Source organism: Mesocricetus auratus, unplaced genomic scaffold (assembly GCF_017639785.1).
Source record: "Mesocricetus auratus isolate SY011 unplaced genomic scaffold, BCM_Maur_2.0 Super-Scaffold_6730, whole genome shotgun sequence".
Taxonomy (NCBI): Eukaryota; Metazoa; Chordata; class Mammalia; order Rodentia; family Cricetidae; genus Mesocricetus; species Mesocricetus auratus.
In genome coordinates, this window is record NW_024429184.1 from 80,943,164 (window position 1) to 80,961,710 (window position 18,547).

The 18,547-nt window shown below is 45.1% G+C and overlaps 1 protein-coding gene across 5 annotated transcripts in view; it reads right to left on the reverse strand.

Annotated features, from left to right (window-relative positions):
* Myo5b (myosin VB) overlaps positions 1-18,547 on the reverse strand; it is a 265,550-nt gene that overhangs the window by 68,818 nt on the left and 178,185 nt on the right. For all 5 annotated transcript variants that reach the window (XM_021230890.2, XM_013118053.3, XM_021230892.2 and 2 more), the window contains exons 15-17: positions 5,303-5,458; positions 4,630-4,727; positions 359-445 (exon numbers count right to left, since the gene is read on the reverse strand). In XM_021230890.2, the coding sequence (XP_021086549.1) occupies positions 359-445; positions 4,630-4,727; positions 5,303-5,458 (341 nt within the window). The remainder of the gene's footprint in view (positions 1-358; positions 446-4,629; positions 4,728-5,302; positions 5,459-18,547) is intronic.

Here is an 18,547-nt window from a genome sequence, read left to right on the forward strand (position 1 = left end):
TTGAGGCAGGGTTTCTCTGTATTGTTTTGGAGGCTGTCCTGGAACTCGCTCTGTAGACCAGGCTGGTCTCGAACTCAGAGATCCACCTGCCTCTGCCTCCCGAGTGCTGGGGAAAAGATGAAGGTTAGGATGTCCATTTTGTAGCTCTAGCTAGCCCATCACCCGGACCATGCTACTGTAAAATGCTTTCTGAACACCCATTCCTGTTGACTCCTGTGTTTTCAAGCCAGGCTGAGATTCTTTCTGTCAGCTCCCTGTTTGGGTCTGTCCCAAGCTGACAGCACACACCATGGCTTGCTGGGGCATTACACTCCGCTGCTCTGCAGTAGCCCGAGGAAGGCATGGGTGGTGACATTACCTGGATGGGTAGCCGGCTGCGCTGATCCGAATGGTCTCCAATACTCCGCAGGCTCTGAGCTGCTGCACGGCTCTCTTTGGGTCGAAGCTGCCAAGTAAGACACACCATGAAGAGATGCTGGCAGGTGAGAGAACAAGAGAGAGGGAAAGCATGCCTCTCCTACAGCATATGACACCTGCTCCACCAGCTGCAGAGGGCCACACACAAGGTCGGGGTAAAATAAAGCACAGACTGAAGGATGGAGGAGCTGAGTCAGCAGTCTTGAGAGTGGGCACATCTTTTTTTTTTTTTTTTTTTTGGTTTGGTTTTTCAAGACAGGGTTTCTCTGTAGCTTTGGAGCCTGTGCTGGAACTCACTCTGTAGACCACACTGGTCTCAAACTCCATTTGTCTCTGCCTCCCAAGCCCTGGGATTAAAAGCATGCACCACCACCACCCAGCGGTGGATTAATTTGTAGTTGATTCAGTGCTGGGGATTGAACCCAGGGCCTTGAACATGCTAGGCAAGTGCTCTACCACTAAGCTATCCCAGTTGGAGACTGCACATTCTTACTCCTATCCTTTTCTTCACCACAAGGGTTACAGCCCTGAGCTGGAGAGCACAGTGGCAAAGGGTGTCCTGAGCTTGCCTGGCTTCAGCAGGGGCTTTCCTGGAGACCAATGACTCTAAGCTGCATATCAGGTATGCTATGACTTCATTAGGTCCTACATTTGAGGATTCCCACACTCTCCTCCAGGCCTGTTCTTGTTTCTACCTCCTCCTCTCCCTCAAACTGCTTGCCCCGCCCCTATTCTCTGCTGCACTCTGACTTCTCCAAATTCTCTTCCTGCTTACTTCAGTTCTACATGAGATAGCTTCAGGTCACTAGTGACACTATGTGTATAAGGGACAACTCAGCGTTGAATTTTACACGTCTTGATGAGAACAGTCACTTGATGACTTAATTTCCTTTTGTAAGGACCAAAGCTCTGCAGTGTAAGAGGCTTAGAAGACAAAGGAACCGCCGAGCACCTCACTGGAACCTACCTGTTCCCATGCCATGCCTCAAGGTGCTTCTGTCCACTTTGATCTGCAGCATAGTTCTGGGATCTGGCCCTTAACTGGGCCAGAAGAGGCCTCTCAAGACATGAGCTCTGCTCCCAATCCTGGGGAAAGCCCTCGGGGCGCAGGCTCTGTTCCTCTTACCTCTAAGGCAGTCAGAATGGATACTCTGGGGTTTTCAAAGTACAGATGTGTCCCAGGGCTCCATATCCACTACACCACTGTCCTCTGGGCTACCAACTAGAGGTCACAGAGGTCACCTGCCTCTGCCTCTCAAGTGCTGGGATCAACGGTGTGAGCCAGGCTGTTCAGTGCCTCCTTCCATTTTTAAGAGGGCTACTCTTTGTCTCAGTGGCTCAAATCTTTCCCTCACTCTTGTACCATACTGTATAATGCTTTTTGACAATTACGTACCCCAGCTCTGAGACTGGGCCTTGTCTGGTAGCCAGGGTATGGCTAGTGGAGTGAGGATACCCCATATCCCAAGGCAGATAGTGAAATGCTGGGGGAACAGTGGGGTGGGGGCAGTCTTCTCGTGTGTCATGCCTGGAGCTGGTCTCATCAGAAAATAATTCTTCTTGAGACATGGTGGGGTCCAGGCTGGCCTTGAATTCAAGATCGTCCTGTTGTATGTGCCATCACATCTAGCCAAGTCATTTCTTAGCTTAGCCTTTACATCTCCTTTGGTGATGAGTCCAGCAAAACATTCCCTGCCTGCTCTTCGCTACCCCAGACAGCAGCAGCATCCACCCACAGTCTGTGTGGACTAACACCGCTGGAGGAGAAGGAGTGCAGTTGGAGGTCCCCACTGACAGCTGGGACCGCTTCAGGCAGACATGGCCTCTCGTCTCATTTCCCTCACTTACTTAGTGGGTGTGGAGAACATCTGCCCACCATGACTCTCAGACTTGCTACAATAATCACAGATGGAACAGGGGCTTTCAAGAGAAAAATCACAAAGACAGGACAAAGAAGACACTGCACCCTCCTCCTTGTCCAGGGAACTGGGAAGCCTGGATCCTTCCATATTCTAATCCCATCTCTGCCTCACTATGGAGTGATGGGGAATGGAGAACCAGCCTTCTACTTTAAATATGGAAGATAATTAACACCCCACTGTAGATTAAAATCCACCAGGCACAGGTGTAAACTGCCGAAAGCCATGGCCTGGAGCTGTCTGGCTGCAGAGGGAGAAGCCCATGGCTGCAGCACCTGACTCTGCTTCTACAATCACTCACTGCTCTATCCACTTTGTACAGGCTATACGAGTTCAACTGCTTCCCCAGGCTCCACAGCATCTCTGCAGTCTCTGCTCAGCAACCCAGACCAATTAGTCAGCAAATGTCACCAGGTCCTCTGCCAAGTAATCTAGAGTGACACTCACCCTGGGCCACTTCCTCCCTGGGAATGGAGAGTCACTTCATTGCTTTCTTGCCTTCTGTCTCCACAGAATTTTCTCAAATCAGTTTTCTCCTTCCACTCTGCCGGTTCTCAGGATTTGAACTCAAACCATCAGGTTTGGGGCATGCGTTTTTACCAGCTGAGACATCTTGTCATTCCTACCCCCATATTTTCATAGAATTGTTGATAGTCACTTCTGTGACAGTGTCAGTTATTTGTGACATGCAAGTCGTCTAACCCAGGGAGGGAGGGAGGCACATATCTTAATGCCATTCTACCTGTCATAGCCAAGAGTCGCATGAAGAAATAAGACATATGTTTCTTGACTAAAAGTAGAGGGAAAAACACTTTTTTTGTTTTTTGTTTTTCAAGGCAAGGTTTCTCTGTGGCTTTGGAGACTGTCCTGGAACTAGCTATTGTGGACCAGGCTGGCCTCAAACTCACAGAGATCCACTTGCCTCTGCCTCCCAAGTGCTGGGATTAAAGACATGAGCCAACAACGCCTGGCGGAAAAACACTTTTTATATCAAAAATATTCAGGACAAGGGCTCTTAATTGGGCCATTATGCCCCCTAGGGAACACTTAGTAATGTGTATAAATATTGGTTGTCACATTAATGGAGATGCTACTAGCATGTGACAGGTAGAGGTCAATGATGCTCCTGACTTTTATATAATCAATGATCTATGACAAAAAAACTATCTGACCCACTCATGATTATTGCTAAGGATAAGACACTGGAAACAGGTGTGGGAGCAGAGATATGGTGAATTTTGTTTTTTATTAATGTCAGTAATTTATGTCAACATACATAGTGTTATGTATGTATAATGTGGGTGCAAATATGCACGTGTGTATGTGTGGAGGCCATAAGTCAACTTCGGGTGTCATTCTTCAGGTACCATCTACATAGTTTTTGAAGGTAGGGTCTTTCAACTGATCCGTGGCTTGCAGATCAGGCTAACTTGGCTGTGGCTGGCCACTGAGCCCAGGTATCTGCCCATCTCACATCTCCAGTACAGTGAATACGAGCACCCACCGCTACACACGGCTTTTTATGTGGGCCGGGGGACCAAACTCAGGCCCTTACACTTGCAAGGCAAACACTTCACTGACTGTGTTATTTCCCAGTCAATAATGATAAGAATAATAACAGCAACATATATTAATCATATAAATTGTTATATTTATCACTGATAATTCTCATTTATTATCTCCTTGTATTTTTTTTAAAAATCAGGATATTGCAAAATCATAATTAATTGACAGAGAAAGTGAAAGATTAGCTTGGAACCAGCCAACTCTGGTCCTGCACTATGATTCAGGCTTTCTGCATTGGTCTCAGTCTCTCTCATGGTCTATCTTATTCTGTCTTGTTCTCATTCTCTGTTTCCCCCCTTTCTCATCCTCCTTCCTTTAGGGGTGGTGATGGTGGTTGCTGGTGTTGTTGGTGTTGTTGGTGGTGTTGGTGGTAGTATGTGTACACTAGGCCTTGCAGCTGGTGAACAGTAGTCTTTGATGAATGGACTGATGGAGTCACAGTTGGCTGGAACAGAACAGGCAGCAAGTTCCATTTCTCCTCTCCCAGGCCCCAGATGCTCTTTGGAGCCAACAGATCCAGGTCATAGGGATTCCCAAGCATGTCTCAGAAGAGTGGAGGAAGGGAAGCAAGTAAGCAAGCAACATGTGCAGAGAGGGCTGTGGGCAGCTCGTAACTCACTTGGGAGTGACTGACTGGTCGGAAAAGACTGTAGAGAACCTGCCCTGTTCCCACTGATCCTGAGGCAGGATAAGGAGGCTGGTGTGGCTACACTCAGTTGGCACTTACTGGAAAGGGAGCTTTTCATCATTGGGCTTGATGCATCGGACGTAGTGTGGCGTCGTGGCATTCAAGGTCTCCATAAGCAGGTTTAGGGAAGTACGGAACTGCAGAAACAAAACCAGACTTGGTTATTTGTAGTATTCTGTGAAAAAACACTAATAGGCCAATGACAGCAGGAATCACTGTTATTATGATGATTAACTTAGAAGGACAGGGGAAGGAAGACGTTCAGTGACCAACACTTGCTATGAGTAAAATTGAGTCCTTCCATAGTAGGGCTCTTCAAAATAAATGGGGGAGACTACTCCATAATGTGCCCAACTCCCTCTGTAGGGGAATCAACGAGACAAAACACGAGTGCTAAGAGATGAGAGATCTGTCTGGGGTGTGCTAGAGACCTGTTATCCCCAAATATGGGGAAAGTGGTTGTAACGTCTGTACCCAAACATGCAAGAAACAGTGGGGTTTGCATGGAATGTCCAAAAATGGCAAATTCTCTGGATTACCAGGGCTTTGTCTTTGGAGACATACTAGAAAGCAAGTGCTTCAATTGGACAATCTTTCCCCCTACTATCCGAGACCTTTAGTGGGACCCTGCTTCTAGTCCCCTTTGTTGTTCTGTAAGTCCCTTCCAAGCCAGCCCTGCTACACATGCCACAGGCCTGGGACTAGGACTGACCTGGAAGCCCACGGATTTCTTGTGCTCCTTGTTGGAGACCTTCATGGGGGGTCTGGAAGAGCGAACGTTGATCTTTGAAGATGATCGATTCTTAGCTGTGCTGGTGGCAGGAACAGAGTCCTTGTCATCTTGGAACAAGTCAGCCACTAGTGGGAACTAGACGTAACCACAGGAAGAAGGGTACAAAGGAGATTTCTTATAGTTTAATGCTGTTTATATTCTTTGGAAACAGCTAATATATATTTCTGAGAAATGAAAATACACATCCACACAAAACCTTCTGCACCCATGTTCATAGCAGCATTACTCAAAAAAGCTACAAAATAATAGTGGGCCAAATGACAACCATGTGATGAATGAATAAAGACTGGTATATCAATATACTGGAATATTACTCAACAGTGTAAAGGAATGGAGTTCTCACACATGCTAGACTATAGCACAGACGAGCTTTGAATACATTATGCTAAATGATAAAGGCCACATATAAAAGAACACAGAGATGTGAGTCTGTTTACTTGAAGCATCCAGACAAGAGAAAGTGCCCTACTGGTTGTCCGAGAGGGAAGGGGTGGCAGCTAATGAGTGCAGTTTTTCATTTTGGGGTAATGTGAATACTCTTGAGTTTGTAGCATGGTTGCACAACTTGGTTAGCTTACTAAAAACCACTGAAGTTTACACTTCAAAAGGGTGGGTTTTACCTTATGTGATGAACAATATCTCAGTCTTTAAAAGGGTTGGAAAAGGTTGTTTTCCCCAACAGTTTTATTAAACATTCATCTACAAAGACAGTCATCTCTTTGTGGTGTAGTAGGCAGAGACAGGCATTCACAGAACTATGTCTAAATGTTATTGTTTTCTAACACTTTTTGTTGGATCTTGTAATGCTATTGGGCTCCCGAGTCCTGGGTTGAGACTACATCCACTACAGAAGATTGCTACAAGGACCCTGTTATGTGGTCCTGTGTTGGGGTGACAAGGTACTAATGGCACAAATTGAGTTTGCCCATCAAGACTCTCAGCCTAATGAGGACACATCTGCCCTCATTCCCTGAGCAAATCAGCACTGGACTAGGACTATGAAGTCTCCAATACACACCTGACAGTGGGGAGGGAAATGAGTGTGAACGCCTCTTTTGTCAACCTGGGCACAATGAATCTCACTAGAAAAAAAGGCTAACGGGCAATGCCTCTGACTAGGGTTTCCTCTAGTCCATTTTGCACTCTTCCTTTAAAGGCCACTTAAATGCAATAATCCCCTTCCCCTACCATGTCTGGATGCCCTGGGCTAGTACAGCTGATTCCATCACTTCCCAGAAGATACTGATGGCACAGTCATCAAGCTGCTTTCCCTGTTCTTCCTGATGGTAAGCATCATATTCCTGCTCCATCCTTCCACCTTTGCTCACTGTGCTCATCTTACCTCAAAGATTCTACCTTTCATTCTCTCTGCATGCCTTAAAGCCTGTCTTCCCAGGACCAGCCCTGCATCCCTTGTACTTTCTCCAACATGCTCTACCCACTCCTAATTCTCTATCCCATAGGCCTAGTCTGTAGCACATAGAAGCCATCTTGGCCTATATGGGCCTAGAGCCCTAATCTTGCTCAGCCCACAGTGTCCTTGCTGCTCCCAACACAGAGATAAGGGCGATATGAGATGTCCACTACTGAGATATTATCTCCTTTTATTATTAGGCTATACATACAAAACCAGTAAAAACTGTGAAAATGCAAGTAGATGCTTCATATCATACATGGAATCTAGAAAAAAGATCACAAAAATAGAACAAACTATTTGGGCAAAGAAAGATAATGGAGGAAAGAGGATAGGTGAGGGCAATAGGAGTAAATATAATCGAAGTATACACGTGAATTAAAAAAGTCATAATGAAGGTCATTATTTTGCATAATTAATATCCTCATGACAAAGGGATGTTATAAAAATTCAGATGTTCATTGTGATAACCTTGGTAGTGAATTTGATTGGATACAGAAACCCCTTGGAGATTAAGAAAGCATGTTTTAAGTGTATCTAGGGGAATCTTTAGTTAAAACTGAGGGGAGAAGAACCTCCTCTCCCCTCTCTCCTGCCCCCGAATGTGGGTAGTACCATCCCGTAGACTGGGGCCTGGATGGAATAAAAGAGAAGAAGGAGTAAGTATCATTCTACGACACTAGACTACAATCTACTATGATAGATTAACACCTTGAAAACTAGGAACCAAACATAAAAATTTCCTCCCTAAAGTTGTCTTGCTTAGTATTTTGTCTCAGTAATGAAGAGTCTCCCTAATGCACCAAAGAAGTATATATATATATATATATATATATATATCAGAATAGAATTTTAGATCTCTCATCAACCACATGAGGCAACAGGATTCCATGGAGAAGGGACCCACCAGACCTTGCTGCAACCTTTATTCCTACCCCATGGAACAAAGCAGCTAGCATAAGTCCTCCTAGGGCTTCCAGACAAAGGTTGAGCCCAAACTTGAGGCCTGGTCCCTGGATGTGTGAGCATAGCTTGCTTCCTTAGGGTCCTTGTAACCAGCATCAAATACATACAGGGCACCAGTGAAAACAGTTCTCCTACTAGTAACATCCCCGGAACTCAAAGAGGGAACCTTAGGCAAGGAGAGGAATCTCTGTCCTTAAGACATGATAGCATCTTCACATCAGGCTACAGATCCTACACGGCAATGACAGCAAGCCATGTTCTGATCCCATTATGCAACAAATGTCCCAGGCCTTCCTTTCACAACAACAGTCTCAGGTTAACAAGTATTCACTAGGCACAAAAGCAGGGTGTCATGTCAATAGTTCAGGAATGACAAAATCACATGACAGGTCCACAACCCACAAAGCAATTGAACAGCACACTCCATTAGTTCTCCACATGCTGTGCTGTGCTTTCAGAGTCTGCATTCTCCACTTTTCCTGTTGCTAGGATAAAACACCCTGACAGCACCCCTCCACGAGAAAGCGCCCATTCAGGCTCACAGTATAAGGGCTTAGTCCATCATGGCAGGGAAGCCACTGAGAGAGGAGCTTGAGGAGGTTGGTGGTCACGTGACATTTACAGTCAAGAAGCAGAGTCACAAATGCTGCTACTCAGGTAGAATTCTCCTTTATATTCAGTCCAGGATACAAGCCTGGTAAGCACGAGTCTCCCCAACTCAGTTAACCTAATCAAGATAATCCTTGGCAGGCAAGCTCAGGACGTTGTCTGCTTGGTGATTCCAGATCCTGTCAAGCTGACATTCAATATTAACCACAACCCAGTCCTGGACTTTGTGTTATATAGTGAGCAGGAGGGCCTAGCTCATCTTAGTTCCTGGTAGTCAGACACTTGACAGTGCAGCCATTTGAATATGTGACAGTATCCAAATAAAGCAGCAAGATGGTGCTGGTGGCACACGAGAGCTGAACTTGGTTGTTGGAACCAGGTGAGAACTCATCTGAAAGCAGGCTCTACAACCTGTTAGGTAATTATGCTGAGTGGCAGGCTGAGGTGACTGGGGCATACAACAGGCCAGTGACCATCTCATTCCCTTAGGGCTTCTTGCAACTCAACCATACCAAGAATGGCATAAGACCTCTGGCTAGAAGTTGGTGTGTGTCCTCTGCACTGGGAGGTGCAGACACTGCATAGCAGGAATCCCCTAATCCCACGTGATAACCTCTGGTGTTCTTTGCATAGTAACAAAACATGCTTTCTGAAAAGTAAAGCGATAATTTTCACCAATCATTAGGCCTGATCACATGTATGAACTCCTGAGAGGATCAGCACAGGTGTACTCACCTGCAGGTGCAAGGTTGTGATGGCTAATGTTCACAACCAACACTCAAAGCTTGTCTCTATACCAAGGATTTAAAACTAAAACAAAGAATGCAATTTTAGAGTCAAGAGCACTTAGGTCTAAGTGTTTTATACTATACACTTACCAGCAGCTGTAGGTTATAGGCAGCAAAACTGCACACTGTGCCTGTGCATCCACATGTGTGTGTGTGTGCAATGTGTGTGCTGTGTGTGTGTGTGTGTGTGTGTGTGTGTTGGAATCAACATGCCTGTTTGCTCTTCCCTCATAGAACCAGCCAGGAGAAGTGCATCTTAACTTTCAGTGTTTTAGTATAGTGGTTTGAGTACCAATCACCTTTACAGTTCACTGGCCCAGGAAGTTTAAAAGCACCAGCCAATCTGGGCAGGGGAGCTGTAGACAAGAAGTTTGTGTACCACACAGGAGGCCTTGGGTTTGATTGCCAGCATCACAAAGGTAAAATGAATGAGTCAAAGTATAAACCAATAGTGAAAGGTCAAAGACCATCTCTTGTGACAGCTGAAGTACTTTCTTCTAGCTTCAACAGACTGGTGACAATTAGCACTAGAGAATGTGATCACAGGGCTGGAGAGATGGCTCAGCCGTTAAAGGCTAGGCTCACAACCATAAATATAAGAGAATGTGATCACATTCCTTAGCAACATTATCCAAATCCTGGTCCATGGCTTGGAAGTCTTCAAAATGTGCAGAACCAAATATTTATATAATAGGAAATAAAGGGACTCCTGTACCATTGATGAGGACAATGTTGTTAAGCAGGTGTCTTTGAAGGTCTTTAAATGACACAATTATAGAAATTATTTGAAGCTTTATCTGCATCTTTGCAATGGATTTTCCTTCTCTTCACATATGGTATTTCAAAGTCATAAATACTGTCTTTTTAGAGGAGAAAGGACCTAGCTGACTGAGAAATATATTTGTACGTCACTATGGTAGTAGCATTACTTTTACTAGGTATTAAAGTCTATGTGCTATCATAGAAATGAAACCAATCCTTCCCAATTTCCAGAAATCCAACCCAGGTTGTGCTAGAGGCTATTAACACAAAAGTGAACCAAAACAAATACAGCCTTTTACACACTGAAGAGTTCATGGAAGGTGAACCCTTATCAGTTACCCACTGGATTGAAAGGATAATGACGAGATGTCCTAAAGGAAATGAGAACATTACAAAGCTGACTAAATCAGGGGTCTGAGATGAGGAAACCAGGAACGGGTTCTCTCAGGGGTGTTCTAGTTTGCTTTCTGTAAATGTCATGAGCAAAAACAATTCAGAAGGGAAAGGGTTTATTTCAGCTTACAGGTAGAAAGAATGTCAGCTTACTGTAGTCTATCATTAAGGGAAGCCAGGGCAGTAGCATGGGAGCAGGAAGTTAGGCGGCAGGAACCAAAGTAATGGACTGGAGGAATGCTGCTCACTGGCCTGCTTCTTTTAGCTTACTTGGCCTGCTTTCTTACACAGCCCAGGTCCACCTGACTAAAGATGCCCGCAGTATCATATTTAGGCAAATGGGATATGTGATGGGTAGGAAAGCATGCCCCATGGGGAAGTACCTGCAGAGATGGAACTCTGTATATCCTGGGAACTATTGAAAGCATAAAGCCAGCACAGGCACAGTATGCTAAACAGGGAAGCAAGAGGGACCACATGGTGAAGGATTTTTATTTATGCATTTATTGGCTTTTTTCAAGACAGGATTTCTCTGTATTGCTTTGGAGCCTTGTCGAGTCTGCTGCGCAGCCTGTGTCCAAGAACGTGCGGAGGGTGTCGGGGATTGACAACACAGAGACTCATTCAACAATGTAAAGAAAACTTTAAGCAGGCCCCAAAAAGGTTCAAGAAAACGTCCTAAGAAAGGCTCCCACCAGAGAAGCTTCTGCTCTCTCCTCTACCCTGGCTGGTTCTGCTCTGACACCAAAAACTGATCTGGGCGTGTCAGAAGAGGCGGTTAGTCTTTGGACAAGGTCGAGGTCAGGGCGGTTTCTGTGGGCAGGCCTTTTCCAGGAACTTATTGCCCCGGGCATTGTATTGTTTTTAGTAAACATGTTTTTAGTAAACATTGTCTTACAGCTGCCTACTGCTCAAGGTCTGGTGTTCCCACAGAGCCTGTCCTGGAACTCGCTCTGTAAACCAGGCTGGCCTCGAACTCAGAGAGATCTGCCTGCTTCTGCCTCCTGAGTGCTGGGATTAAGGATTTTATTTTTAATCCCAAAATAATACGCTATGTAAGGGAGCAAGACAAAAATAGGTGGTAAATAGTGCTTAGACTGTACTGGGCATGCCTGAAAACATTCAAGCTTCCCCAGAACCAGGTGGTCCAAGTACCAACCACATCCAATTCTACAAGTGAGGAAACTTGAGGCTTAGGGCTCAAGACCACAGAGTTAGTAAGTGAAAAACCAGACAGCCAGAGTACCTATCCATCAACATGTACCACTCACAGATACTTCTGGAAGAGATCACTGCCTGAGGCTCAGGTATGATGGCATTGTAGCCATGGCCAAGGAGGTGCTGTACCCATTCTAGGCGCCTGCAGAACCAAGACCAGCAGAGCCTCTAAACTTGCAGACGTCTGAGAGGCAGTGACATGGCAGGAGGAGGACTGGACTAGAGTCTGAAGCCACCGTAGCCTTGTTCTCTACTGTACTTCGCTCCCATGCCCCTTAATTATTCTCTCACCTGAACCCTCAGATTTTCTCACCTCGATCCCCAACACCCCCCACCTCCAGCTCACTGCTTCTTGGAAGTTTGAGTCTCTCTGCTGCTGTAGTCCTACCCTCCTCATTTAGCTCTTCCTCCTGCCTCTTGCTGGACATCACAAGCCGTCCTGGTGTCTACAGACAGATCCCTAGTTACAACTATCTGCCTTGCGTCTTTTTCTCTCTCCAATGCCATAGAAGCACCAAATTCAACATGTCTGACAGCATCCTCACCCAGTGACTTCTGAAAGGACCACTCCCCACCTCATCCAAGTCTCAGGATCTGTGGTAGTTCAATGTCTGAGTCTTTCCTGCATGAATCAGAATGTGGCTGCCCTCCTTCAGCACCACCTTAGCTCTTTTTGAACCATGATTCAAATGGATTTACCAACAGTCTGAGCTCCCTCTCAATGTAAACCTTACCCAGAAGCCCCTTATTTAAAGATTTGTGGGTCCTTACTGTTCTATGGCAGAAATCCTCCATGACGTGCTGAGAACATAGGGATGGAAGGGACAGAAGAGATTGTAGGCAGGTGACTGCCCGCCCTGAGGCATCCTACAATTCGGAGTGCCCAGGCATATCTGAACAAGGGAAGACGGTTGCTCAAGAACTTCTACAGGGAGATAAGGGATGGCTAAGTGTTTGTAGACTTGGTAAGTGTTACCGATCTATGTAATTACACCATACAAGGAATCTAGTCTGCAGAAGTCATTAATAGCTTATGTGAAAAAAATGTTAAGTCCTATAGTTGGGAACAGTTATTAAAAGTCTCATGAATAACTTTGAAGTCAGATTGAGAAATAAGTATTTAAAACTTTTCAGCTGTTTTTCCTTAGGTAAACTCAGAGATGCCAACTATCTATCCAAGGGAGATTGAAGTCTACACTGACCACTCATTTAAAAGGTTAGGGTTTGTTTCCAAAGCTATGTTTTAATGGCAGAGCTCTGCTATTGAGATGGCACCTGGGAAGGAGAAGTAGGCTTCATACGTGCTGGGTATGTTTCAGCGATACAGTCACATAGAAAGATCTAGGTTGGTCATGAGACTCAAAGGTTAAGAGGGACCTTTACATAATCCTGGATTGTAGGCAACAGCAAAAGAGCCAGGCCTAGCATGACCCTTATTTACCCATCTGCCAGGAGGGCTGGGATAGATAGGCACTTTACCTGGGAATGCCTCAAATAGAAACAAACCTGAAATCACAACAAAAATCACAACCTGACAAAGGATTCAAAGAACGAAATTTCCACACCGCTGGGAGAGGTGAAGAAGAAACTCCAGGTTTGCTGACAACGGTGCTGAAAGCCTGAGTTGTGAGCAGGAAAACCAGGAATGGGAGTCCTCCAGCTCTTCCCATGACAGCCACTGAAATGTGTCCACTGAGGCTTTCACACAAAAGGTTCACTTCTAACTCGATCGCAGTCACGGCAACACATTCGGATAAACCAAACACATCGCTAATCCCGTTAGCCATTTATGTGAAATGTCCCCATAGGTACTGGTTTCTCTGCTTTCTGCTAGTCAAGCCCAGATACAGACTTTAAAGACCCGAGGCAAATCTATTTGCAAAGGGATTAAGAGAGGTATGAAAACGCCTTTTAAAGGCTGACAGTCTAAGGAAATTTCAATTGCAGCTGTGTGCATACTGTTTCCTTGGAAACCACACCTATTCATTGGTGTTTATAAGACTATAATGGAGATTTCCTTTCAAACAGACATGTGACACTGAAAGAGGACATAGGAGAGCAGTTTGATCAGGAGTTCTTCCTCAGAAGTGGCTGCAAACATTGGAAACATGCACATTCTTTTCAAGCAGCTCTTTCACGTGGTTTGTGTTACATTTCGGTGGGAGGGGACGAATCTCCAACATTTAAATAAAAACATGTGCAATGGGCTTCGAAAAGACATAGCCCCACCTTGGAAAAAGGGAAGGCAGCACTGTTTATCAACTGAAGTTATTATCCAATACATTTTCCAATGGCCAGGGTAGAGGATGCCAAGCATGCCGAGGAATATGTGTGTCATAAAGTACTGTAGAAGCTTACACTCAACAGTCATGGATTTCAAAAGCAAACCGGGACGGTGGGTTTTAATGTCAACTTGCCACAGATTTGAATCACCTGGGCAGGGAAATTGTTCTGACCACCTTAACTGATGTGGCCAGGTGTACTCCTAAAGTGGGCAGACGTACCCCAAATTGTGGGCAGCACCTTCTGGTAGCCATCCAGATAGAAATGGCCTTTTGCTCACTTGGCTCTCCCTCCCGCCACTGAGTAGATTTGCCCTGTTGCTGCTGCCGCTGCCTTTGCTGCTGCCTTTGCTGATTTCAGATCACTGACAAAGCACTAGTGGTAGGAACCCTTCAGGGCTGTGGCCCAGATTGGGATTGCTGAGGTACCTGACCTTGTGGACCAAGTTCCGACTGGATTCTTGACCCTCCCTGGTGTGAGACACCCACTGTGGGACTCCTCCGACTGCTGGGGCCCTGACCTCTAGGGCTGATCATCGTCCAGGTTTCCACCCTCTCAAGAGTAAGAAAACTTGTTATTGTTTTACAAATTCTTTTTTTTTTTTTTAGACAGGGTTTCTCTGTGGCTTTGGAGGCTGTCCCAGAACTAGCTCTCGTAGACCAGGCTGGTCTGAACTCACAAAGATTCTCCTGCCTCTGCCTCCCAAGTGCTGGGATTAAAGGCATGTGCCACCACCGCCCAGCTTACAAATTCTTTATATATACATAACACACACACACACACACACACACACGCGCGCGCGCGCACACATGAACACACACTTGTTCTGCTCCAGAGAACCCTAAGGCACAAACATTTGTTCCACTGGGGCTCAGTCTGAGGGGCTTCTCTGCTATTTCTGGTCCCTGGAGACAGCCAGGCTCAAGGTCGGCGCTTTGGACAGAGTCTCTAACCCGTATTGTTCTTTAGGCCACTTCTCTGACGACATGCAGTGGAAAGATGGTGTCACTTGTGTCCATCCAGACCCAAGACTCAGGTTGCCTGGCTCACACTGACATAAATTTCCAGCTGAATAGTTGTCCCTCTGACCTACACACAGCAGGTAAGAGAACGTCTTCAGAGGAAAAACAGTCTTTTTTTATTGCCCCCCCCCCCCCGCCCCCATCTCCGCATACACTGAGACATTCCTTCTCTTAAGCATAAAAGTTGGGAGGGAAAACTTGCATCTCTTAGTATTTAAGAGGAATGGATGTGTCAATGCTGGGTTCTAAAGAGGCATTTCTTTTCTGTGTCCCTATTTTTAGCTCTGTAATAGCCGAGAAGCCATTAGCTCTGTTCTGCCTCTTCACGGTGTAACAGGCTTCCCTAATCGCATTCTCATTAGCAGCACTTTGCTTCATCCCACAGCCGCTCTGTGACGGTCCCCAGGTAGGAGTCCTCTATTTCACACCACTTAATTACTCTCGACAAGGTGATAATTTCTCATCAGGTATGCCACATAAAGGATAAAAGCCAATAGTTTCTCACAAAATAAAGGCACATGAAGCACAATTATGAATTTAAACAATGATTTGAGGATTAGCTTGTTTAGAGATTAAAATTTATCTTAAAAAATAGGCTTTACATTCTTCAATTGATGTCCTAGGGTCTTAAATGTTTCTAGGTCTTTATTATCCTATTTTTGGTTTGCACTTCAAACCTAAGTCTTGGAGGACTGCTACTACAGCAAAACACTTTTTAAAAAATGAGCGTTGCTTAGTGAAGAAAGATGTGTGAGGATTCATGTTGACAGATGTGCCAGGCGGCAGGCAGAGCCTGAGAGCCCAGTGCCTCTCTTTGCTCTCAGTGGCATTTGTGCGGCTCATCACAGGTTCCAGTTGTGTGTGTAGAGGAGGCAGCAGTCATGGGATTGGCAGGAGAGAAAGCTAGAAGTGTGGTAGTTGGGGTGGGGCAAAACAAGGGACTCTGTCACTTTCCAAAAACACAGCACAGACTTTTTCCCTTCAGTTTAATAACTCTACAACTGTTACACATACCCACTGAACGAACTATCAATTTCACTTGTAAAATAACAGCAAACTACCAAGAGTTATTTAAGAAAGGAAAAGCCTATATGCATGCATGTGGAGGATGGCTGAGATACAACAATGTGTACAACATCAGAGGGGACCAGGTATGCATATTTTGATTATTCCACCCTTAAAAGAATACACCAGTGTGCTATAATGCAGACTAGGCACTCACCGGAAGATGGCTCATTGAACAGGAGTGGAACCTTATATATAACTCTGTGATATTTCAATTTTTACGACTAAATTTCTAATAAAAGTCCAATATGTTTAAACTAAAACACCATCATGTGCAGAAAAGAGCAAGAGCACCATTCTTCCCAAGACCTGCTTTCCAGGTCAACTCTTGGATGGCATCTAGCAACTTGGATTTCAGGTGAGTTTTCACCATTCCCTGATATGACTGCCTCACTATTGCTAAGCTGGCTGTGCAAACAATATCATTCATTGGTGAGTATCCACTTTTCTCCTGGGAGTCTGGAGGTTTACTTCATGCTAGACCAAGGGTGCCTGTGTAAATACCCACTGGCAAACATTCTCCTAGGTATCATCGAACTTGCTTCTCTGCAGGAACTCGGCACACCTGTGTGAGGTCACAGGGAGAAGAGTTTTGGAAGCTTGCACCTGCTGTCTCCCAGATGCTCCCCTACACACCTGCTCTTTGCTAGCTTTGAGTCCTTACACTGCAATGATTGTCACCCTAAGCAACAACCACATCCAACTTCTGCAGGTCTTCTTAGCAAACTGGTGACACTGAGGTCGCCAACGCTCTATCTATACAACCTTCTTCTTGACCTTCACACTCCTGCATCACAATCACACATGTCTTTCTGCATCTCGCATGTATGTACTAACTGCATTTTCTCACTTGACAAAAATCCAAGAGATTTTCTATATTTGTTTCTATATACATAACTATTCAGTGAAGCTGTTAAATAAAATTAAGTGGCAAAAACTGCTCAGCTAATAATAATACTTGCCTTGCCAGACAGTTTTTCTTGTCAGTAATAGTCACTTTTAGGTTATGACATCCCTGAATTCTACAGATTAAGATACTCGAAATCAAAATAGTAGCAGAACTAAATTATATTTAAGTCATCATTTATGTTCTCCCCCCAAACGAGGAACTTACATAAAGATGACAGAGGCTCCCATGCCTGAAGGCCACCTCTTAGAATCATAGGAGTGGTACACAAACCATTCTCTTCAATTGTGATTAGAGGATACTTTCCTATACTCCATCCCCATTATCATCAATAATGGAGAAACTCCTGCTAACCACCATGAGCTAGAGATCTAAGACATTAATATGAGACCAAACTCCAAAACACTGTGCACGTTTACAACAAACTGATTATCTCTGTGGTTTGTTCCCTGATGTGGATATATCCTGAGATGATAACAACAATGGGCTGCTGATGACTCAGATCCTACCCAAATCCCATCTTTGGTTCCTGATTGGAAAAGGGTTCACCTGGCTTTAAGCACCTGGGTCAGTGCTGCCGTCTGCTCTTCGTTTCTCTCTATTGCAGTCACAATTCTAAAGCTTATCACAAAGAGAAATTACTCTGTCATCTCTCCAGCATTATCAGGGACCTGCAGTGAGTTTGGTGCCATATGGTCTGGGAGAAAGGCTCCCAAATCCTGCAGAGTTGTCCTGGGTCCTACTGAAGGGCTGAGGCTGGCAGCACCATCTACATCTGCATCAGCTGTTAGCATACAGGTGCACTGGCCTCTCCTGGCTGCAGGCATGCCCAGACTTCCTTTCCCTTCATGTTATCTAGGCCCCTGCTAGCGAGTCTCTGTTCCCTTCATATTTCCTGTGCGGATGTTTATCAGCTCAGCCAAGGACAATAAGAATGTAGCTCTGCTCATCTCTGAGTGCAAATAGTGGGCTTGGGGTGGTGACTCACAGGCAAATGCTTAAAAGTGAATCGTGGGGCATGCAGATGGACACAGTATCTCCATGTCTTTGCTATGCTTGTGAGAAAGAAGCAGATGGAATTTCGGAGATGATAAATATTCCAAAGTAGGTTTAACTGTCCTTGAACTCTTACATTTTATTACTGTGATGGCTGTTCTTGGCTGTCAACTACATCTGAAGTTCACTAAAATCCAAGCATTTAGCACACCCGTGAGGGATTTCCTTGATTGGATCATTTGACTTGGGAAGATCCACCTTTAATCCGGGCCACACCTTCTGGTGGAAGCCTATATAAAGGGCATGGCAGAAGGGAGCTCTTGGTCTTTGCCCAAGTGCCCTCACTCTCGATGGAAAGTCTATTTCTTCATTAGTATTAGAGCCTACTTCTTTGAGATTCTGACATAGACTGAAGATCAGATGAGACATCCATCAAACAACTGTTGGGTCCTTGGACTTTCTCTTGGGAGACAGCCATTGTCAGAACAGCCATGTAAGCCATGCTAATAAAATATTATAGATTTTCATTCTACCAGTCCTAATACAACTTACATTCAGGTTTTGCCCTTCAGATGGCTGAACAGAAATGAAGTACACAAACACTAGGCTTGGAGTGGTTCAAATCGTCTTATGTATGCAAGCAGGGGAAGACGGGTGACTTGAACATCAGCTAACCTTTGACCACAACTTACTCCTATGCCTCCCCCTGTTGCCATCTGTCTTGCACCTCCCATGTGCTTC